Source organism: Punica granatum, chromosome 3 (genome assembly GCF_007655135.1).
Source record: "Punica granatum isolate Tunisia-2019 chromosome 3, ASM765513v2, whole genome shotgun sequence".
Classification (NCBI taxonomy): domain Eukaryota; kingdom Viridiplantae; phylum Streptophyta; class Magnoliopsida; order Myrtales; family Lythraceae; genus Punica; species Punica granatum.
In genome coordinates, this window is record NC_045129.1 from 11,723,842 (window position 1) to 11,748,804 (window position 24,963).

Sequence of the window (24,963 nt, forward strand, 5' to 3'; positions counted from 1 at the left end):
TTCATTAAGAAGTCTCAAAAGAGTCTCAACGTTATTGCCCGAAAATCTCAATGGTCGTGTTCTTATATTTCAAAAGGTATGTCACCTCTTATAAGATATCCATTCCCTTATAATTTGTAGATGCTTTATAGGTTTTTAATAGGTAATCATTTATATCTTGTTCTTCATAGATTTTACTCTCTTTTTTAAGAATATCATAAATTTCCCTCTATATTTCTAAATATTATTTGATTGTCTCTTGTCATTTTCTTTTAAATTTTTTTCTTCATACTCTTGGTCATATTTTCATAGACAGTAGGAAATTGAGCGGTGGAGGCCTTTGACAGACAACCACCACTACGCACGACCTTGTTAGGAACAGCAGTTACCTCCGACGAACCACCACCGACCGATCTGCATTTCTCTTTCGTTTGTTGATCCCGTAAGTCTCCTCTTTATGTGTGTATATGTAATTGTTCTAATTTTTTAGAATTTACAGATTTTAGATTTAACTTTTGAAATATAAAAATATTCAAATTATTGGAAAGGCCTTATCTAAATATTAACAAATATTTATGTCCTATTTATACAAAAATAAACGTTTTGGTCTGAAAAAGAAAAGGCTTAAATTTTTTTTTTCTTTGGTGCTTATCCCAAATGAAAATTGAGAAAAATTGAAATTATATACACATAAAAGAATATTAGAAATAATTATTCATTACCTTCAAGATATTTTTTTTTACAAAGTATTATAATTATAAACAACAAGATTTTTGCTTGCACTACAGGCGACTTGGTTATCAAGACTCGCTCTTGCGTGAACCAATGTAATTGTTTTGATTACTATTTTAATTTTTTTGCAAAAATATAATTATATTTAATACCTTTATAACATATATCAAATAACATAGATTATCAAATATTTTTATGATTTTAATATTAAATCATAAAATTAATTAAAGAAAGGACTTGCTAAAAGAAACGGGAGAGATGGGAGAGAGAGGAGAGACAAAGAAAGAGAGAGAAGAAAGGAAAACTGAAATAATTGTTAGTTAATCGAGATATGGATTGACTAAATCACTTTTTAATGTTAGTTAATCGAGATATGGATTGACTAAATCACTTTTTAATTAACTTCCAATAGTTTAGGGCTTTTTATTTAATTATACTATATAATTTTAAATTTTTTGGGAAAAGGAAAGTCGCACCAATTACTTTCTTTCCCCATTATAATAATATCGATTAGACGATATTTTTTTTTTGGTTATTTTGCTTTTCTCTCATTTTCATTTAACATTATTCACTTATTTTGCTCTTTATTATCATGATTTCTGCTAAGGATTTTTTTGTAGTATTTTAACATTTACTACATGTGCAATACAACAGGAATATTAAATTACTAATACACTTAAAACGAATGTTTATTACAATTTCTTTCCTGTTAAACATTAGAATTGAAAATTTATCCTTCTTTTGTTTCGATTAACTACTTCAAAAGTCTAACAAATATATAACGGTCTGGTGATATGCAATATTAAAAGATTATACCTTGACTTCTTATATTAACCATAACTTTACAAGGTAAATCGACTTAATTTTGGCAAAAAAATTGAATTAATTACTAATAATTTTTTATTATCAATTATGTTTTGTTACAACAAAAAATTATAAATGTACATTAATGATATTAAGTAATTCATATTTGATTTGATATCTTTAAACCAATCAATAAGATTATTAATGATGTTATATAAGTAATTATATATTATTCGAATGAAATTCAATTTTTTTAATATATTCTAACATTTTATAAGTATTATATCTGATCACTTAATCGAGAAACCTTTCACGTGCAACGCACCTATAGATTCACTAGTAATAAGAAAAAGCTGCAAAGAGGACTAGTTCAAGGCAAAATCAGAAAACAGGACGGAGAGAGCACTGGCGCCCTCCCCTAACTATGTCATGCTTAGTTCGAAAATGAAAAGGGTTTACAATATGAAATTGGATCATATGATCCAGTTCGGTTCAATACGATTATATTTCATGTACATCTCACCAAACATGAAATTACAGAACTGCAGCACGTCGCAGTTGCTTATCCTTCGCCTGAGCTTCCACTCTTCGGAAGAACTCTAAAGACAGTCTGAAGATACAGAGGAAACTGTCTAATGAAAGCTTTAATAGGTGCTTTACTGATATTCTTTCATTGGGATTGAAGTTCGGATAAATCAGCTTGACTTTGGTGCAAAGAAAGGTCTCATGGGATGTCGCTGCACTCGGACTGAAGACACCAAGAAGTTTAGCACCACCTCCAGTGTTTGGCGACGCCAGGAGAGAAGATAAGCAACCATGATTTTGTTGTGTGAGTCATCAGGCATTACGATTCGGGCATGCATTTGCAAAATGGGAGGGGTCTCCACAGGCATAACACCTCCCAGTAATGGCATCACCAGTCACAGAAACGAAAGTACTACCATGGCTCCCGGCATGGGAACCCCTGCCACGGGTCCCGCCGTGGGAACCCCTGCCTCGGCCCGATGTGCCACTGGAATTTCGTCTTCCTCCAGTTGCACTGTCAAGGTTATCTTCCCATCTGCATTGTAAACATATTGGGGGGGGGGGGGGGGGGGGTTTGAAAAACCTCTTGAATTTTAGGACAATTAAGTTTTCTTATTAATCTGTTTCCAAGTTTGAGATATGTTCCATTCAATGGCTCATTTACTTCTTCATTTCCACAATATGTTAAACATTAGCTTGTAATAAGTTTTGAATGATGGAAGATAATTAATCCCGGCTATCTGCGTCCTCCCTCATTCCCAAGTTCCCTCTGCATAGTCCTAAAATCTTTTAATCCTAAAGTCCTATAAACCACCTTCCTCTAGGTTGCTTGCTAGGTATTCCCAACCCTTTTCCCGAACTACTTCCCTGTCTTCTCTCTGACCTCATCCTATGCTTGCTGTCCTGCCTTATCGTACCCGGAAAGTTTTATGCGGTGAAACAAAGAATGGACAGTTTCGATTTTATTATTTGCAATTTCTACTTGTAGATGCAGCTGCGTGACATTTTATTCCCTCGACCAGAAAATAAACACTAAGGAGTGAAAAACAAAACAAGTACTGTAGATTCACTGTAAATAAATGCAGTTTGATGGGAAAATTAGATACGTACACGAAGAAGTTGCATTCCGGTGATTGACAAGAGTAAAATTTTCTCCCTCTGTTAGTGGCAGTATTCGCAGTTCTTAAAGCACATAATGCTCCACATGTGCTGCATGGAATTGAAGTTTCACCTGCACATTTACAAGCATGATATTACCATTCATTAATCAGCTTTTTCAAGCAGGGAAGAAATACAATGATCAGTTTGCTCAATATCCAATTGTCCGAGCAGAATTAGCAATTCTTGGCGCAGAATGCAGTGCACCACTCTCTAACTTGATAAAAAATTTCATTCATCGAACACCAACATGCTATACAATGAATCCATATACATGTATTCCGTGCTTTCAATGGAAAGACGGGAAGAGTTCTTCCAGGAATTACCATTTTGTGGGGTCGTTCTGCGAGTCCGAGAATTTGATGTGCCCGAAACCTGTGAGGGGCAATCGCCAACAGAATGCCCTATCTGCCTGCAGTTTGTGCACACTTGTGTCCTAGTGGTACTTCTTTGGGCGGCACTTGGCAATGGTGTGGACCCTTGCCCTCTTGCTGTACCATGTACAATTCATTTGTAAGTCGTCTAGATTGAAAATTTGAGCATTCTGTGGAGATCTATAAAGTACCAGCATGGAACATACATTTTCAACTTAATCAATGAAAGTCGCATGAATTAAGGGTGCAAAATTTCCCATTTTAAGATAAGAAATGGAAAAATAAATATATATATATAGCTATAACTTTAAGGATGAAAATTGGTACGCCAAAATGATAATAACATTGACAATATGATTTACTCAATACATTTTACACCAAGACAAATTCTTATAATGGAAGAATCCTTAGAAACCTGGCATCCGAGACCCAGTTCCACAAATTTCTATCAACTGCCGGAGAATGTCATCGCACCCACCGATGCAACCTGCCAAGAATTGACTAAAATTTTATAATGAAGCCCACAATAGAATTCCAATGCAGCATTCTGAATCACATGCTTCGCCACCTAAAAAGAGTTTCAAATTGCACACTTTTCACTTTAATGCAAATTTAGGCCCTGAACTAGTGCAGCCAAAAGAGAGGACAGCAATTGACAGACTAGAAATACATCCAAGATGTAGTATGTAAAAAGATGAGATGGAGATGCAGGAATTTACATGAGCAATCTGTTAGTGAGCATTTATTATCTAGTACTTCCAAAGAAAAACAAGAAAAAAATGCATCTTTAGAAATTTGTGCATTCCATCTTGTTCTCTCTGCAAGTATAAAGGCACAAAATGACTCACGATAACGTTTCTTTGGTTAACCAAGGCTTTTCCACAGAAGTATAAACACATTCTCATCCACCTTAGAATTAAAGTTCTTGCAAAACATGCAAGATCCCCAAGAAAATTATAGAGAATACATACCTAGGTGGTCAACATTGTAGTTTGGTGGAATTTCAAGCCGACGAAACTTAAACTGAATCATGTGGACAGGGGGTGGGGTGCAGGATTGGCATACATTAGTGGTCACAGCTGCCTCTGACAACGACCCAGGAAGCCAAACAACATTTCTACACAACGGATAGCCCAGACAACTGACCATGAAATTACCATCTCTGCTTTGCTTAAGCACCATATTGGACTGCTTACAAAGTTGGCACAACCTAACAACTTCTACAGTCGCATGCTGATCATCTCTAACAGGTCTATTGGATCTCTCAAAGAACACAGCCATGGCTTCAAAAAGTTTTTCTTTATTCAACTTGGCATCTAGAAAGCACGCTTTCATCTGCTGAAGGCATGTTTCCAGAACTTCAGCCTTGCTCTTAGAACCCTCGCTAACTGCTCTCATGTCAAACTCCATCATTGATCTTAGGTTCGGTTTCCATAATTTGTAACCCATGTCATCGTATCCCATAACTAGGGCTTCGCCAAGATTAGTTGGAGAGAAGCGAGTGTTGTGGTCCTTGGTTGCATAAAAGCGATCGAGCAGTTTCTTGATATGATCATGCATTGTCGCATCTGTGCCAATGCCTGCCTGAGAGAATGCAAATTGTGGAATATAAAAAGAAAAAAAATGTTGGGGTTAAAGCTCACATTGGAGGGAATAAATATCAAACCAGAACTATTAACCCAGATTAATTAGCTCAAATGGAGCATAAATCTTCTCTACCTTGTCCATGCAATTCAGCAAATCAGCCTCACTCAGAAGTGGTGGAGGCCTAGTAACTCCAGAATCAAGAGTGAGTGTGGTGGGTACAAACTGTAGCAGCAACAAAAGAGAAATGCTCATCAAGGCCTTGCTCAAGGTGAATGGACAATTATTCAACCCATTTAGTGTGACACATGATATAAGATGCCAAATTCCAACATGAATCCTGGTTCTTGATCTGTTCATTTCCAACTGTTTTTTCTTTTTTCTTTTTTTCCCCTCATTTCCATGTTGGCGGGTAATGACAATATGGCCAGTAAACTTATTGTTATGCGCCACCTATTTCTTTGCTGCAAAACAATAGTGTACCTCAATTATATAAGAATTACAAAAAATTCAAATGTATTCACCTCCATCTTTCTTAGTTGCTTTTTTAAGAAAGCTACGAGGTTAAAGAAGACTTCAAATACAAATTGGAATATAAAGAATAAGCAGCAAGATTGAAAGAAGAAACAAACTTAGGTAGCTTTAAGAGCAAGAATATCCAAGATTTGGCCACTGCCATGCTGAATGGTCTCCAGCTTTTTGAGAATGGCAAGAAAGGATAAGAATAGATCATATGGTAAAATTTTCAAACATAGTTTATAGACTGAAAATCTTCTTGGTTTTATAGTTGTGGTTGCTGCAGAGTCGGGAAAGAAAACTGTGCATTGCTTCTTAGAGCAATCTCACATGCTACTTCAATGAAATTGGCATGTCTTATTAATTTAGTATAGCCCTCATGTTGCAAAGCAAGCTATAGAGAAGAAAGAGATAAGTATGATGATTGCATGCAAAATGAGATCCAATTGCATATAACCATACCTGCTGGCCCGGCAAATATGTTGGAATCACTGAACCTCCCCAAGATTCAAATCGATAAACATCTAAATAATTTTTCTGGAAAAAGTAAATAAAGAAGCTATCTCAGTTAATTGCAAACAACATTGAGACTCCAAAATTCTACAGAAAATGATAATAATAATAAAATGAATCAACTACACCAATTGGTCTAATCTCATGTATACCCAGAACTAGCAAGTTGATATAACTTTTCCTTTTGCAGAGGACTAATTAAACAAGTAACATGCATCATGAAGGAGACCTCAATCGTGTGGAGCTAGATCTTCTAACAAGATTAAGAAAAGATGCTTTTGAAGATTATATAGGCCCTCATGTTTTGTCCAGTTGACCCTGAACTTCATCAACTCTTTGTCATTTGAGAAAGCAAAATTGCTCCAACAAATAGCGATAGAATTTGCTTTAAACTGCAATAAAGAGTCTCCATATCCTTGTAATCAATGTTTGTGCAACTTTATAAAAAATGTCAGAACCTAAGATTTCTATTTGCTATATATATCTGAACAATTTCAAACGTTCTCTTTTTGCTTAAGAATAATATCTCCCACCAGCCCCTGTTTTCCGCTATTTCAGAGGATCTGCTTATCCTATGTGATATCCAAACCAGAGGCTGTACAATATTAAATTGTGTCATGTCATGTCACAACAGGATTATGACATCCTCCTCTCATGACTGACAAGTTATGAATGCAGCAATCACTTATAATAATTTTTTAAAATTTTTATCCTACAAATTAAATACTTAATTATCCAAAACATATTTTACGATTCAAAAGTTCAATCACCAAAATTGAAGATAGGGAAATACAGAGAACTCACAGCTATAATCACTCTTCCTGATGCAGCAAATTGTTCGCCAGCAATATCAATTTCAACTGTAGTTTCTGCTCCAACAGCTGGTTGGGAAACACACGCTAGAAAATGGCGAACCACCAGTTCATACAATTTCTGCAATGAATACTATAAAGTAAGATACAGAAAGGAAGTGAACTGAGTGTGGCATTGTTCAATCATGGACGTATAAGTGCAAAATGAATGAAAAATTGTAAGAGCAGGGCACAGTCAGTTTAGTTATGATGAGAAGATGAACAATCCTCTGGTAGCATACTAACATGATGATCTTGGCTCCAATTATTCTCTCCAGCAGAAAACTTTGTTGGATGAATGGGTGGATGAGCCTTATCATCATGGCCACCGTTGCTGGGGTTTCTCCAAAGTCCTGAACCAGGTTCTAATAATCGTTGTGCATAAGGCCCCCATACCGGATGCTCCAGTTGCTCTTGAACTATCGCCTACACCACATTAAAACCATTACCAAATTACAGATAAGAAGGGGGAAAACAGTCAATATAAGAGATAGAATGTTATGTACAGTAGCTTCTCAGGAATATTTAGTAATACGGCCATAGCTTTAATACTCAATTGCAACATTTCAGATTTTTATTTTAAATTTCTCTAGAGTAAATTTCTACTCCCCATTCATTTCGCATCAATTTCAAAACATGGTGCAGAAGCAAAACTGAACAGCAGTGGCTCAAACCATTCTCTTGTGTTACTGTTGTTGCTGTTCTTTCATGATGTTTATGTAACATTTTCTAATGAAAAGTTCACAAATTGCAACATCATTCCATCTGTAGGTATAAGTATTGTCAAAACCAGCTATACTGTCTTCCAGCAAGAGCAATAGCTACTCACATGCAAATTAGTTCCTGAAGAGAAGTTGTCAGTTTCTGTGCGAGGATAACTAATAAAACCAGCTTGATACAGTTCCTCAGCCACCTGTAGCAATTAAAATGAGCAAAAAGAGTATCATGCTAGGAATGTTCATCACATGTTCATGTATCATAAGATCCTACACTAACTATATAAGCTACTTTTCATTACTTACTAATGGCTAATTGGCATCATCATCAGATGAATCAGCTATACAGCAAGTAAACAATGAAATCAGTAAACTTACTGCTTGATTTGGTTGTATTCTGAGCCCAATCAAATATTGGAACACGTCTTTTTCAAGGAAAAAATCTTCGCGTTGAAGAAAAAGTACAAGAAAGTACGGAAATATTTAAGCACCATCACTACAAGTGCTCACCTTCATAGTGTGCTCAGAACTCATCCTAAAATAACGAGATGCCCGTTTTTCTAGCTCAATTGTGTTCAAGGGATGTGGAGGATACTTGTGTTTCTCCTGCTGTCTAACTTTAGTAACCTGTATAATGGCAATGGAAAAAAAAGTAAAGCTGCTATAGAAATAAAAGCACTGTTATTTAAAATGAACTTTTTCTTTTCAATCAATAGCATATCAGAATGACTTACTGTCGCAGACGGCTCCTCAACACACATCTCATATAATATAACCGCACAAGTGTAGTCAAATAGATGTCCACGCCTGCATAATGAAAATGTATTAATAAATGAAGATAGACAAATATGACAGCAAACATTCTCCCCCACTTACGTCCAATTGAAGGTAGCAAGACCTTCTTCAGATCTGTGAGAGCAGTTAATTGTCCAAAACTCTTCAGGCTCATGTGCTTGGATCTCCCAAAAGCGTTCAACAATAAAACCTAGGGTGGGAAACTGCAAAGGAGAATGTGCCTCAATAAAGTGAACTGCTAAGCTATCAACAAATCATAACATGCTCTGTCATCGCCTTACTTGGCAGGGACCATAACTTAGGACAAGGTTTCTGTCATCTGTGGCAGAATCAATAACAAATGCATCTCTTAAAAGCATTGTCTGAAATCTGGTGAAGGAAGCACCAATACGCAGATCAATTTCCTGCAATATACCTACAATTAGTGTCGAGATAATGCCTTTTCAACTCTCTCAAAATGGAATCTATTCCAAACATATATGCCATGGTTTCTTACCTCAACAAGGTACAAATATCTAAATTTGATATTTTTAGATACTTTTTCAGACCTATTTTTAGTTACTTTTTCAGACCTATTCCAAACATATATGCCATGGTTCCTTAACTCAACAGGGTACCACTTTTCATGATACTATGCATGAATCAGATATATCATGGCGAATTCTTCAGGAAAAAATTGTGTCTTCCATAATGGAATCTGATAAGTGAGATTTCGTGTAAACACTAGAAAGGGAAAAGAAAGTAAATCATGTCCATAGACTTTTCAGCATCTTTAATTCCAAATCTAGACCTAATCAAGGAAATGTACCCACTTGTCTAGCATCCACAGCTTCAGCAAACCGTTTATTGGGATTGACAAGATTCTGCACCGAGGCATGAATCTCCCTGGCATTTGAAGAATAAAAAGTCGCATAAGCATAACCATGACCTCCCACTTCAATGGAATATCGACAATGGGACATGAAAGGTAATATAGACCTCTCAATGAGTGCAGAGAAGCGAGCCCTTTTGATGGTAAGACGGTGGTTAACTGCAGTGCATATATCAATAACTTCAAATGCGATGTTCTCCCCTTCCCTGTCGCAGTCGAGCCACAGCACAAGCCACTGGCACCTCCTAGCTTCCTCTTCCAGTGTCCTCTTTATATCTAGCTTGTCCTATGCATATAACAATCCAAAGGACAGGCATTCAGTAACATTTCCCTGTTCTTCTTGCCGATTCGACGTCAAATGCGCAGCATCAGAATGAATTCTCGGAAGTGAAGTGAAAATTCGGAGACAATACAGGGAACAAACTGAAGCGAGTTCACTCGACCAATCCTTTTCATAAAGAGAAGGAACCAAAAAGAGGACCTGGGGAACGAATTTCCGAACGGGAGCTCGATAGAGATCGGCGGGGTCGCAGGAGTGCCACTTCCGGTAGCGCTCTTCGAACTCGAGCTCCATCATGTGGCCGGTAACGGAAGTCACCAGCATGCGACAGGGCTGCCCCCTGATGTTGTAATCGAACTCGAATATCTTGTTGTAGCGGGAGCGGCCTTCTCGGACTCGCAACCCTTGGTTCCTCGACAGGATGGTGGCGACTGACTTCGCCACCGATGGCTTCTCCGCCACGTTGAGAACGGCTATAGCTCGGCCGCCGCCGGACATGGTCGTTGGACGCCGGCGGCCGTGGGCTATGGGGAGAGGGAGTGATAGACTGTGAGCGGAGTATTCGACTTCGACCGATGGGTTTGATTTTGGTTTTCCTGCGTTTGCGGGCGCCGTAAGAGCGAATTCCCGCCTTCCATAGGCCAAGGAAATTTCATTTTGCACCCTGAAATATTTAGTTAAACCATTTCGGACCCTAAAGTTCGAGAAAATCCTCGCAGTGATCTGCAATGTTGTTCATCTTTTCTTATTTGGACGACGAGAGACCTACGTAAGAATTTAGAAAATCCAAACAATTACTTTTGCAAGTGTTTTACACGTCAACTAAAGAAAATAAGGGCTATAAATGATTGGCTTGTTGGGCATCGATTATTAGATGCCAGCGAGACTCTACTTGTAAAATACTAATTTACAGGTAATTATAAAGTATTTTTATGAATGCTAAATAAGAATAATTATGTCGGTAATACTGTAATTTAATTTAAAAATCAAACTATCATTTACACGTTCCCAGCTCACTTCTACGCTGCAATATGTCTATCATCGTGATGCAAAGGGAAGTGTAGAATGGAAATTTCTTGGTGCAGAGAAGAACTTGAGGGTGCGTGGTGGTGCAACCATAAAGTCTAGGGTGCAAAATGAGATTCCATCCGTGGTGAATGGGCCGGTGGCCCATCTGGCCGATCGATCCAGTCACAGTATCGGGCAGGGTGTGGACTGGGTTTGACATCGTAGTCCACTCGAATGGCCTAATATTGCCATTGGCCTTTTTCGTTTTTCGTTTTTTCGTTTTTTATTCCTAGAGTGCCAAATAATCAATATATATCATTGGTCGATTCAGGATTAAGAAATAAATAATAAATCATGATATTATCAAAACGATTAATATTTCCAATCTCATTTCTCTCACCCGCCAATAAAGATGATATCTACGCTGGTAAAGCAAAAGCATAGAGTTACATTTGGCTCGGGACAATGAAATTGATCCAGCACATAATAGGTGGAAATAAATCAGTTAGACTATCATAGAACTCTAGTTCTTTATTTGAGGGAAGTAGAACTCTGAGACCCTATTTACTTTTGGGCTACGTTTGGTCGCCGGTTTATGGATAGTAATAGGAGCGGGATGGGATGGAATTTGAAGTCTCTAGATATATATCCTAATCGAGTGTTTGGGGTATGTCTAGGTTTGAGAATATACTATGAGATCAAAATGACAAATTTGCCCTTAAATTATTATTTTTTTCTGAAAAGTTTCTAAAACTAAAATGTTATCGTGCTGGGCAGTGGTGGCCCGATTATGGCCACCATCAGCACGGCGTACCTAGAGGTTGTCGACGACCTTCTGTGGGCGGTGATGGTCGAAATCAAGCACGGGCCACCACCATGGCTCTGCTACTCATCTCCTTCTCTTCAACGAGAGAGAGAGAGATTAAGGCAAATTCCGCTGCAGCAGTGGCTCAATTCCAACCAATACTGCCCAATTGAGGTCATTGCTGACCTTGTCGAGGCGGTGGTAGCCAGAATCAGGCCACCACCGCACCTCTTCGTTCTTCTCCAAAGCCAATGGCAATTTTCATGAGTTGGAAAGGAAAATGGGGGCATTTTAGCCTTTTCGTAATAGTCATATTCTAACTCGGGTTTAATCCACTCCTCCCCTGGGATTAGTTGCTTAATATTATATCTCTACATATCCCAAATCAAATCCCAATCCCATCACCACCAAACTCCAAATTAGGATTTTAGAAATCCTATCCTCCCCTTAATACGGCATAACAAATATGGATTCAATGTATTGAAGTTAAATTCTTTAGTTTTCCAAAGAATATATTTCATTTGCAATTCAATTGAACTGAATTGACTCCTATATTAAAAATGATCTCTCATCCGTGAACAAAATTCTAAAAAGTTTAAGAGAGTTAATTTAATCATGTAAATTTTATTTATTTAATTGGATGCTAACATAATTATTATTTATGAACTTATGATAATATAAAAAATTAAACAAGGAATGTCACAGAATTTGCATATTAAAAAATGGGTAATGAAGTAAATATATATGAACTTATCATACGGGTGCCATCAACAACAAAATTTTCTAATATTCTTACTATCAAAAAATATTTATGTAATATAATGCTTACTAATTGGGATTGTCTGTTGCAAAATATATATTGAACCAAGCAAAATTAATCTAATTTTATTATTTAATAATCGCATGAAACTTGAAATTAATTAGAATATTGTGTTGTGTTAAGAAACCAATATGTTTTTCAAAATTCAGAATAATTGTTATAAAATGATATATAAATGTTTTAAGCTCATCAATAAAAATATAATTTTAAAAAGTTATGATCTTAAAAATAAAAAATATTATAATATAGCACTAAAGCTTAAACTCATAAATAAAATAAAAAATAAAAATTATAAATAAGAATCTCATAAATATCTTTCAAAAAAGAGCAAAATAAAGTTTTATTCTAATTATATGTCAATCTATATCATTAATTAACAAAAATATGATGATGCATATCAATTGAATAAATAATTCAAAAATATTATTATAATAATTAACTAGCTATGTGGCAAAAATATTAACTTACTCTAATTTATAACAAAAATGTTATGATAAATATTTGAAATTATAATTAAAAATTGAAAGTTTTTATTATTTTTAATCAGAAAAATTTGTGTTTCAATTCGGAAATAATTTCAATAAGAAATGGTATAGGAATATATGAAAATGAACCATGCAAAGCACAAGATGAAAAACTATTATGTATATAAAGTTGTAACCAATGAAATGAATAGAGGTTAAAAAGAAAATGTCTAAATACTATCGGAGTAAAGTGATAAAATTCTTACTAATTTATATGTTAATATACTATATATATTATAAAGAAAATATTCAAAAGTGCATGGAAAAGTATCTCAATCACTTATCATCATATTGTTAACAAATAAAAATATATTAATCATTTTACGAAAATAACCGATCCATTGATAGGGTAGAAAAGAGAATGTCAAAATAATACAGGGTAAAGTGATAAAATCTTTACTAATTCATATGTTAGTATTATATATATTAAAAAGAAAATATTAAAAATGTATGTAAATATTTCAGTCACTTATTATCATATTGTTGACAATATATATATATATATATATATTCTTCATTTAAAAATAATTAATCATTTATGCTTATATAAACTTAAAAATAATTTAAAAAATTTAAGCATTATAGCTAATCCTATAAAAAGTTTAATTAAGTAAAACTCTCCTCCAAGAAATGGATCATTTTATCTAAAAGCGTTCAAACTCATAATATTTAATATATGGAATATCAGTTATAATAAATGCACACAAGCAAAAAATAAAATTTAAAATTTTTATCTTTAAAAAAAAGTTTAAAAGTTTTGATAAACTCTAAAGTTCTTATTCTTTCATAAAATAAAACTAACAACCTTATCTAAAAGTATTCAAATTTTAGATTAATTTTTCATATAAATTAATTTGATAATTGCAATGATGTATATATTACATGAATTCCTTACTTAAGAAATTTTGATATAAATTTAATATATATTATTTTATTACAAGTTTAAATTTACATCATAACTTTTTACATGCTAGTATATATTATAAATTCAAACCAGTTATTATTTTCATACTTCCACTTTTATAATAAAATTCCTTATAAAATCCGCACAACGCACAAGTCCAGTATGCTAGTGTAATAAATTTTTGTAACTTGTATAGGAAAAAAAAACTTAATTGCTATTATTTTTATTAGCATCTCAAGAATCTATATATCTATATTATTATTATTATTATCATCATCATCATCATCATCATTATCATTATTACTATTGTTATTATTGTTGTTGTCGTCGTTGTCATCACCATCAAATATTTTTTTAACTATAATCGAACCTATATATAATATATAGTTTATGGGGATTTCACCATTATTTGTCATTTGTACAACATCTTCAAATGAAGACTTCTCATTTGACGACTTTTGGAATGCCCCATATAATAAATTTTTGTCTATATATAACACATAATTGTTGGGGCTTTCACCATTGTTTGACATTTGTACAAAATCTTCAAATGGAGACTTACAATTCAACGACTTTTGAAATGTCACATGCAATAAGTTTTTGTAACTTGCACAAAAAAAAAATTAAAAGCTTAATTGTTATTATTATTATTATTATTATTATTATTATTGACATCTCAAAAATTTATACATCATCATCATTATTGTTGTTGTTGTTCATCATCATCAAATATTTTTTTAATTTTCACCAAATATAATAATTGCTGAGACAAAAATGATAATTGTTATAGTAATAACTGTTATTATTATTTTATCAAATGTTAGGGAATAAATAATTGTTGGAGACAAAAATAATAATAATAATAATCCATATATAATATATAATTGTTGGGCTTTCACCGTTGTTCGCCATTTGTACAAAATCTCGAAATGAAGACTTCTCATTCAAAGACTTTTGGAATGCCACATGCAATAAATTTTTGTCTATGAATAATATATAATTGCCTACCGACAAAACTTATACATTATTGTTATTGTTGTTGTTGTTGTTCATCATCATCAAATATTTTTTAAATTTTCACCAAATAGGATAATTGCTGAGACAAAAATGATAATTGTTATAGTAATAACTGTTATTATTATTTTATCAAATGTCAGGGAAGAAAATAATTGCTGGAGACAAAATAATAATAATAATAATAATAATAATAATAATTTATATATAATATATAATTGTTGGGCTTTCACCATTGTTCGGCACTTGTACAAAATCTCGAAATGAAGACTTCTCATTCAAAGACTTTTGGAATGCCACATGCATTAAATTTTTGTCTATGAATAATATATAATTGCCTACTGAAAAAAATTAAACCTATTGAAAACAATAATATATAATTGATGGGGCTTTCACCATTATTTGCCATTTCTACAAAATCTTAAAATAGAGACTTCTCATTCAACCACTTTTCGAATGTCACATGCAATAAATTTTTGTACCTTGCACGAGAAAAAGAAAAATTGGATTGCTATTATTATTATTAACATCTAAAAAATCTACACAATTATATTATTATTATTATTATTATTAGTAAATTTATACGTGAATTGCACGTGAAACCTTTTTTAGTAAGGTTAAAATACATAATACTTGAACGACATAATATATAAGAAAACTCTTTAAAACAAAGAAATATATAAATTATAAGTAAATTAATAGTATCTCCTTTTGAATGGATTTGTGATCGTTTCTAGTCAGAAATATGTTCTTAATTTAATCTTCATATAAATTAAAATAAAAATAGTCAATAATATTTGTGAGGGTTGATAACCCAAAAATAGAAAAAAATTTGGCTTTTTTATTATTTCTAGCACGAATTTTTTTAATTGAAAAAATTACAAATTATTAGTTTCTTATTACGTCTAACGTGCCGTCACTTTTCTGTCAATTTCAACAGATTTTTCTAATACGGTCCTAACATTGTAGATATGGCACATGGAAATCTATTAAGTGGACCCATGTGTATTTAAATATTAAATTAAAAAGAAAAATTACAAAGGAAACTAATAATATTCACAAAAAAATATTTCATTTAATTTTACAATAAAATAAATAAATAATATTAAATTCAATGGAAACATATATATGTATATATTAATAATAGTATTTACACATGTGCAACATGAAAAAGTATATACAAAATTAACATAATAATGACAAATCACTATATCTAAATGTATGTATCGGTTTTTGTACAATTTTACGAAATTATTCCAATTATTTTTACTCTATTAAAGAAAAAGTAAAACTGAATGCAAGAATCAAAATATAAAACTGCTCAAATTTTAAATTCATATATCTTATCTTGATCATCCATCAATTCACACGTGGTCATCTTCCATTCTACTTTTTCCTTATTTCTCTTTAACTCCCACTCTATCTCTATCTCAACCTAAGTTATTTTTCTTTTTTTTCAAAAAATATTTTTTTCAATTTTCATCACAATTTTTTAATTTTTTTAATAATAGCACAACTATATAGAATTAGAAATGGTATATAATGATGAAAATACAGAGTCAACGTTTTAAACTATGTTTTTTTTTCACGCTACGAGTAGCACTAATGCAAAATCTAGTGTATGAATAATAAAAATTTGATAACTAAGATTAAAAAATTGGAAATGATTTTAAACAGATGAAATTAATTCATTTTAAAATAATTTATTTCAAGAAATGTTTTTTGACTGATATATTTTTCTGACTTAATCTTTCATTTCAATAGAATATCCTAAAGAAAACAATAGAGAAATGAATTTAAATTTCTAATAAAAGTTTACAAAGTAATTAATAGAAATATTATTTTCATGAATAGTCTTGCAATGACCCCCATAACTGGAAAATTTAAATCAATCGAAAAATTCCAAAAATTAAACACCTTAAAGGTTGGGTTTAAGTTTTAAAGAAAGAAAATTGGGAGGACGTTGATCGAAAATGATTTTATGCATATATAAATTTATTTTAGTAATTCATGTTATATATTATAATTTATACTTAATAAAAAAAACAATACACATTAGATTCCACCTAAGACAGCCTAGTAAATTTAAATTCAGTTGTAAATTGATAAGTTTATTGGTAATCGATATTATATTTACATTAGAAGCAACTTATCTCTTCTTTTTTACACATGTACGTTTGAGTAACAAGAACGAAAAATGTACCTAGAGCTCATGAATGAGGACATTGATAGCATGAGGACTTTAAGCTTGTGCAACATTGTTAGCAGGTGGTGGTTGCAGCACTACAGTCGCAATGGATAAAACGGTAGCCGATGTCTGTGGACAAAAAAAAAGAGAATAAAAATAGGGAGAGAAGAAGAAACTTAAGATAAGAGAAAACAAAATTCAATAGAAAAAAAAATTAATGATATGGTATCTTTTTTCTTTGAAACTCTTTTTCTTGTTCTTTCTTTTTTTATTCTCCCAAATGCATACTTTTGTATCCATAAAAAAGTTGATTGGGACTTTGAAAATAAATTCTTGATGGCATAATGTATTAAATAATTTTTTAAATAAATTAATTTAAAATTCTAAAATTTGGCCAAAAAATAAAAAAAATTTAATCATGGGATAAAAATTCTTTAAAAATATAAAAAATTCTTAATATAAAGAATTTGAGAGTGAGAGAGATATCCCGAGAGAGCGAGTGTGTGTGTGTTCTTTATGTTGCTTTCCTGGGAGCCCGAGAGTGAGAGACAGGAAGAGAATGAGCGAGAAGGGAGTGGGGCGTTGAGAGGCAAGGAAAACCAAGGGGATGGCTGGTGTGTATGGTTGTTGAGTTGGTCACGGGAATTCTCATGTGAGAAAAAGAACCCGGAGGAAGAGAGGGAGGTGGCCATGTTTTTGTCTGGTGTTGAGGAGCTGAGGGAGAGGTCCCGGTCTGAGGGAGAGAAGGAGTCGGAGGGGAGCTGAGGGAGAGAGGGAGCGGTGAGCTGAGGGACCGCGAGCTGAGGGATAGACTCAGCTGAGAGAAATCGAGCTGAGAGAGAAAGAGAGAAAGAGATTCGGTCCAGGCTGTCTGCGTGTTCTTAATATAAATTTTGAAAAATCCATCGATACAAATATAAATAGGAAATAAGAGAGAGGAACCATGAGCGTTGAATGGAGAAATTATTTCATATTTGATATATTTGTCAGAATGAATAATTATAGGAAAAAACATGCTAGGTAGTTTTTATAGTTAAAAAAATATGAAATGGTGCCTTGAAATTGAAAGGTCACGAGAAAGAATAAGTATAAGTTGGTTTTTGAAACTTGAAAAAATAAAAAGATTATGGTCGAAGAAAAAGGATACAAGAAATTATTTTCCAAGGATTGGTAAAGTTAAAGAATAATTAAAAAGAGAACTAATTAAAAATCGAAAGAGAAAATAGAAAAGATACAAATGTAAATGGGAAAGGGGAGAGAGGAACCGTGAGCGTTGAATGGAGAAGTTATTTCATGTTTTATGCGTTCGTCAAAGTGAATAATTATGAGAAACGACATACTAGGTAGTTTTTATAATGAAGAAGTATGAAAAGGTGCATTGAAGTCGAAGGTCATGAGAAAGAATACGTAAACATTAGTTTTTCTATTAAAACGAATGAAAGGATGCCATGATATTGAAAATATGTGATGTTTAGTAGCATTTGTATTATTTGAGTAAATGATAAAATATTAATATTATTAATTTACCAAGGGCAAAAAGGAAAAAAAAGTTGGAGAAACACTTTGTGAAGGGTTGTACTTTAGAAGAGATGCACAAACTTTAACTTAATTGAGGCAATCTATGATAGAATATACGAGGCAACAAATGTTGAAAATAAGCGATGAATATAGAGTTGAAAATGTGTGAGAAAAATACTAACAAAGCACACCAAAAGTGTGCGAGTAAAAGATATAAAATGAAAGGTAGAACTTTACGAGGGGTACGAGTATCTTTTGGATCAAAAATGAGAAAATAAGAAATTTTGAAAATAACCACGTGATTCATAGCGATGAGATGAAGAATGCATGAACCTGTAAGGACAACAAATGTTGCAAACAAACATAAGGTGCGACAAAATTTGAAACTATAAATTGTTATGAAATATTAATAGAACAAACATACATATGATGAAGGGCTAACTTAGATGAGAGAGATGCGAAGCAATAAAGCATCGAAAATGAACAATGAATAGAAAGAGCATATATATATATATATATATATATAGAAAATGTGCAATCAAAAGCCACGAGCCAAAAAGGTACGAGAAAAGTCACGAGAGTATAATGGCATTTTTGAAATATTAAAAATTTGATAAATTGTCATACTTTTAGAGTATACATTATTGTTGTTGTGGTTCATCAAATATTTTTTTGACTTTCACGATTCTATACATAATATATAATTGTTGGGGCTTTCACCGTTGTTTGCCATTTATACAAAATTTTGAAATGAAGACTTTTCGTTCAACTACTTTTGAAATGCCACAGGTAATAATTTTTGTCTATATGTAATGTATAAGTGCTGAAGCTTTCACAATTATTTGCCATTTCTACAAAATTTTGAAATAGTGACTTCTCATTCAACAACTTTTGGAATACCACATATTATTATTTGCTGAGTTTGCTAAAAGGTTCAGGGTTCGTATAATAATAATGATGATGATGATGATGATAATAATAATAATGATGATAAAAAGAACAATTAAACCAATGCTTGGGACAAAAATAATTGTTGGAGACAAATAATAATAATAATAATTATCAAATGTTTACATAGCTTTTACCAAATGGGATAATTGTTAGGAATAACAATCATTACTATTACTATTAGTCTATTATTATTATTATTATTATGCTTTATTAAATATTTTCATAATTTTCACCAATTGGGATAACTGTTGTACACTAAAATAATTATTTAATAATGTTTAAATTTTAAAAACTCTCTTTGAAATTTTATAAAACTATTAGTCATTATTTAAAGTTTCATATTCACAATTATTCATGTTTAAATTTTGTACTCTACTGATAATGTTAATTTGGTATTCTATGTAAATAGTTTACATAAAAAGATGAGTGAAAAGTTGTGTCTACACTAAAAAAAATGGAATATATTACATAATATTTTGAAAATTATAATATCAATTATCACAAAATATTGTAATAACTAGATTTAGATTTGGGATTGATGAAGACAAAGGAGGATTCATTGTTTCGTCTCTAGTTCATCAATTAGTTTATTCATTCTGAATATCAACATAGATATCCGCAGATTATCTTAGAAAAAATTCATAAATATCTATTATCAAAATTAACACTTGATTTTTGCCCTTTTAAGAAGGCGATGATCCGTAGCAATTTGTTTTTCGAAGGAAAAAGAAAGAGGGCCCATTTGCTTGAAAAGTAAAACTAAAAATATTCCAACTTGGTCACCCACTGCCGCGGCCACTTTATTCAGTCTCGTCGAATATAGATGGAAGAAAAATAGCTGTCAATGGATCCAAAGTTGCACAATTTTGACCTATTCTTTTGTCCACTCATTTTTAATGACATAAAAAGAAAATCCCCCAATTCTACAAATCCACGTCAAATCATACACCTTAATTCAACCCTAAATGATTGGAAAAGGCCACGAGTAGCTAGCGAGATTCCATTGGCAAGTCATTTTCAGACTCTTTGGACTTTGTTTGAATGGAGAGAATCGAAAGAAAAGGGAGGGTCGATAAATGAAATGTATTGTAATGACATGTAATGATAATGCACTCTCATTTAATAATAAAATATTTTATATTCGATTCTATGAGCCCTTTATTTGATTTTCATATCAATTTTCTTATACTAAACTTTGGTTATCTCCTTCATTCTTTGTTTGATTCCGTCATGTGACACTCAAGTCTTCTCTTATGCTTGATACATGACATTCGAGACTCTTATATTCTTGACACATTACTCCACCAGATTCTGCCATGTATCAGTTTCCGCCATGTATCAACTATGTGGCATTCAAGATTTTTCATATTCTTGACACATTGACATATTAACAAATTAAGATTAAACTCTTGATGCATAGGCATGTTAAAATTACAAGTAAATTACTAAAAGATTGTTTTATAAAAAATAAAAAATTACTAATATTATAAAAACGATTATATACAATTGTGAAAAATGATTTTTTTGACACTTCGATAAGTTAATTATAGAGCCAAAACAATCAATATATCTATATTTATATTACTTCAAAAAGGAAAATGAGTTTCTTCATCTAACTTTCAATTTCCTATTTTACCCCTATAATTTATATTTTATTATTTAAGGACTGCTTGATTAATGATATAATTATAAACTTATACAAAAAAAAACTACCTGCTCTTCTACCTTTCTCACTCCCTCCCTCTTCTCTCTCCTCTCCCCCCTCTCTCTTCATCTCTCTCGCCCTCCATTGCTCTCCTCTCTATCTCTCCCTGCCACTCACTCACTAGGACAGGGGCCACGTTCTTGGTGTATTTGCTTTCCTCTATTTTTATTAATTTCTTTTAACTTCAATTTTTTTTCTTCCTCCAAATCAATCAAAATACAAATTACGAAGAATTTACGGAAGAAAAAAATCAATCAAATTACAAAGAATTTACGGAAGAAAAAAAAAATCAAATGATGTTGCATGCGCAAGATCAGTAAGTTTAGACACATGATGATTAAAAAACAAATTATACCTATCGTAGTTGGTGCGCAATCTAGTATAGTATTAATGAGTCAATTTTTATTGTTATGTGAATAAATGTATATACATCTATATATACAGATGCAAATATATATATATATATATACACCTTAAATAACTGTATCAAACCGTTGGAATAGATAGCCAGCTCCGTGTCCAATATCCTCTTGATTTTCAAAAGCGTGCTGCTAATTTAGGTAAGGAGTAGGGCAGTGCAAAAAATCCGGAAAACCTAATCTTTTCGCAAAATTGCTCCTAACTGAACCGAAAAAACCGAGTTAACAGTTACGGGAACAATCCTGTTCGGGAATTTGAAGGGAAAACTGGTTAAGGGATGGTTATGATTTTCGGAACTAGAAACCGCGGTTAACTGTGTCATCCCATATACATATTTATGTTAATATGTATTATTATTATAAATATTGCTAACGTTAATATAATATATAAGTCAGTAGAATCTTTTTCTTGGGTCCCCCATCGGTGATTCCCATTTCACTTTTACATACTGGTCTCTATATTTTATATATAAAAAATAATATATTATAATTAATGAAATATATGCCAAACAATATAATCGAAATCCCTAATCGGTTAATTCCCATTTTTATCATTGTGATGTGCTAAATCGTTGATGAATGCATTGGAGTCTGTTAAATTCTTGATTTCATATATTTTTTAGGGTTAATTGCGCCATAAAGTCTAACATTTGAAGGTATTCTTAGTTCTAATCCAAATTTAATTTTTTCCCTAAAATATCTCAACGTTGACGTGTTGGTTTCACATATATCCCGACGCTAATTTTCCGTCCAAAATAGACGGAATTGCACACGTGACACGTTAATTTCACATATATCCCGACACTTGTTGCAAAATTAATGTGCAACATGTGTAATTCTGTCAATTTTGGACGGAAAATTAGCGTCGAGATAGATGTGAAACGAACACGTCAACGTTGTGATATCTCAGGTAAAAAATCAAGTTTGGGTTAGAACTAAAAATTCCTTCAAACATTAGGTTATATGGCACAATTATCCTTATTTTTTATTTTAAATTTTCTCAATATCGGTCCGGTCCATTTTTTTTTTCCCGGGGAAGGTTTTTCATTATGATACAATTACGGTTACAGCTATGGTTATTGAAACTCCTGAACCGAAAATTCGGAACGGTTACGGTTTATGCTAAAAATTGTATCGAACCGTCCTGTGCCCACCCCTAGTATGGAGCATCTCTAAAGGTGTAATTGTAAGAGTGTTCCAAAAAATAATATGTTACTATTTTACAAGATAATTTATTATTTATTAAGTGTTTTGTTAAATTCAAACTAATAAGTTTTCTTACAAAAAAAAGGGTCGTCGCGTTAAAAGATACGTTTCTAATTATTTAATATGTCTTATATTATATTAAAAATATTGAATTTCTTATTATTTAACAAGGAAGCTCATCGATAGTCATCCGACATACTATAATATGACGCTCTTCGATTGGTCTCTATACTATTTTTTTCATTTTAAGGAGGCCCCTAAATCATTTTTGAAATAACTGATCGATCATATACATGATAAGAATGAAGGAAATATGCCAACAATTGATTGACTGATAACACTCGAATCTTCAAAATGGTCTTGAGCCTAAAATTGGTTAGTTAAGATTATATTGCTTGAATGATTTTAAACGATCCGATACTTCCCGTTCTTTGAAGCTCAATCTTCGTGGTAAAAAAATGCCTTCAATGAACAATTCTAACGTACGATAGACATCACGGAAAAAAATTTGAGGATTTAAATGGCGCGATTTATAGTTAGAGGAACAGATGATTAGGGCTAAAAATAACAATCAATTAGGTAATTTATTCTCGATAATAATCAAATCAACCTTTTATTCCATAAATTTAATTGAAGACAAGATCTGCTGATCAAAAAGTGCCGAATACCACATATTTCAAAGGACCGGATGGGCATTCATCCCGTACATTCATGACATATACTTATAGTTCCCATTCTTGGAAATTTTAATAACAATAGTAATGGATTGAACTAGGCATTGATCGACATAAGTAAAATAATGTCCTATTATTGTGATCCACTCGAGCGAATCTTTTTTCCGTTACCGACCGCGTAACACTCTTGTATGTTTCAAAATCAAAGATTGGGGCCAGTCCACAAATGCCCTGGACTAGGTTCACTGTAATAATTATCGAAATAAGCTCAACCAACGTCCTAAGAAAATTCAATAATTTCCCCATAATTACGAAATTAGAGTGTTCATAAGACATGGCCCACAAGGGAGGATGGTGGGCTCCACAAAGAAAAGTTTTATTCCAAATTTCCAACGGGAAGATCGAGAGAGAATCATTGGACGAAACAGCGAGAATAAGGGAATCTAGACTTTTTTTTTTTACACTGTTTTTTATCCACCGTATATCTAAAAATTTCCGATTAATCTAAATTCAAGTGAAATAAATAATGTAAAATATGATTCATTTTTTACTTATAAAAGTTGAATCCGATGCTGTATTAAAAAAAATGATATCGAACCATTTGAATCGATTCATGTTACGAGAGCAATCGGCTCACCTCTTTTCGTCCTCTTATCATGTCGCAGGCCGTCCAGACCGCCTCTCCAGTCTTCACCCCGCTGTTACTGCTGACTCCCCAATAGACTTTTCTTACGGGGAAATTTCACTTTGAACCCCAAAGCCTTAAATGGGCCTTTTTTGCACCCCGAAGTACACATGGACAACAAAATATGCACTTCTCCCTTCCTAGATTACATCATGCTTCGTATCAAGACTTAAGGAGAATATATGATGACCGAGTATGGGAAACTACGACTTGAGAATGTACTTACAAATTAAGAATCGCATTTGCATAGAAAAAATCTATATGAACAAAATCTATATGATTCCATTGTAAATAACAAGAAGGACAAAAATGATATACCATCCCTCACAATTCTTTTACTACAATATAACAAACCTGATTCTTGGGCACCACACTTCGGCACATCATCAGTGTCATATACTTGACCCGAATTGTCTAGTCAAATAAGTCAAGGTCCTGAATGAGCTCAATACTGAGTGCAAGATCTCCCAAAAAATTTTAATATTCGAATAATCCACAGAAAACGCATCATTGCTCTCCCTAAATAGTGGTAAATAGGAATATAGCATGTTCGAAAGCTCAGGTGCATAAGGATTATTTTGGAGGTGAACCCATAGATAGTTCGTATTTTTCTCAAGATTAATGTAAGACGCACCCTCAGATCAATCATCTTGTTGATGCTATTGGAGTTTTTCTTTAGAGAGAGTGGTCCATCAACATTCAACACAGTTACCAGGAAGGGAATGCTTGTGCAAATTGGTTGGCTCGGACGGTAATCAAGATGTCGTTAGGGTCTCATTTTTTCTCTGGCCAACATGCCGGTATCTCTTCGTTACTCTTTGGCGATATTATCGGAGCTTTCATA

At 32.8% G+C, this 24,963-nt stretch overlaps 1 protein-coding gene across 1 annotated transcript; it reads right to left on the reverse strand.

Annotated features, from left to right (window-relative positions):
- Window positions 1-1,896: 1,896 nt before the first annotated feature.
- Window positions 1,897-10,196, reverse strand: LOC116198559 (DNA topoisomerase 3-alpha). Its single transcript, XM_031528728.1, has 17 exons — window positions 9,900-10,196; window positions 9,526-9,704; window positions 9,360-9,432; window positions 8,829-8,951; window positions 8,629-8,750; window positions 8,487-8,559; window positions 8,263-8,379; window positions 7,866-7,949; window positions 7,283-7,462; window positions 6,990-7,118; window positions 6,135-6,209; window positions 5,292-5,381; window positions 4,544-5,156; window positions 3,988-4,059; window positions 3,525-3,689; window positions 3,151-3,271; window positions 1,897-2,575 (listed from the first exon to the last, which is right to left on the reverse strand). The coding sequence occupies exons 1-17, from the start codon at window positions 10,194-10,196 to the stop codon at window positions 2,353-2,355; spliced, it is 2,736 nt and encodes a 911-aa protein (XP_031384588.1). The 3' UTR covers window positions 1,897-2,352.
- Window positions 10,197-24,963: the final 14,767 nt, after the last annotated feature.

What these genes read in the sequence shown, in the direction of transcription:
- LOC116198559 (XM_031528728.1), bottom strand. Translation starts at nt 10,196, where the DNA reads ATGTCCGGCGGCGGCCGAGCTATAGCCGTTCTCAACGTGGCGGAGAAG. An exon ending in ATTGGAGCCAAGATCATCAT is followed by an intron (nt 7,119 to 7,282) that starts GTTAGTATGCTA and finishes TATTCATTGCAG; the next exon opens with AAATTGTATGAACTGGTGGT. An exon ending in CATATTTGCCGGGCCAGCAG is followed by an intron (nt 5,382 to 6,134) that starts GTATGGTTATAT and finishes TTGCTGCTACAG; the next exon opens with TTTGTACCCACCACACTCAC.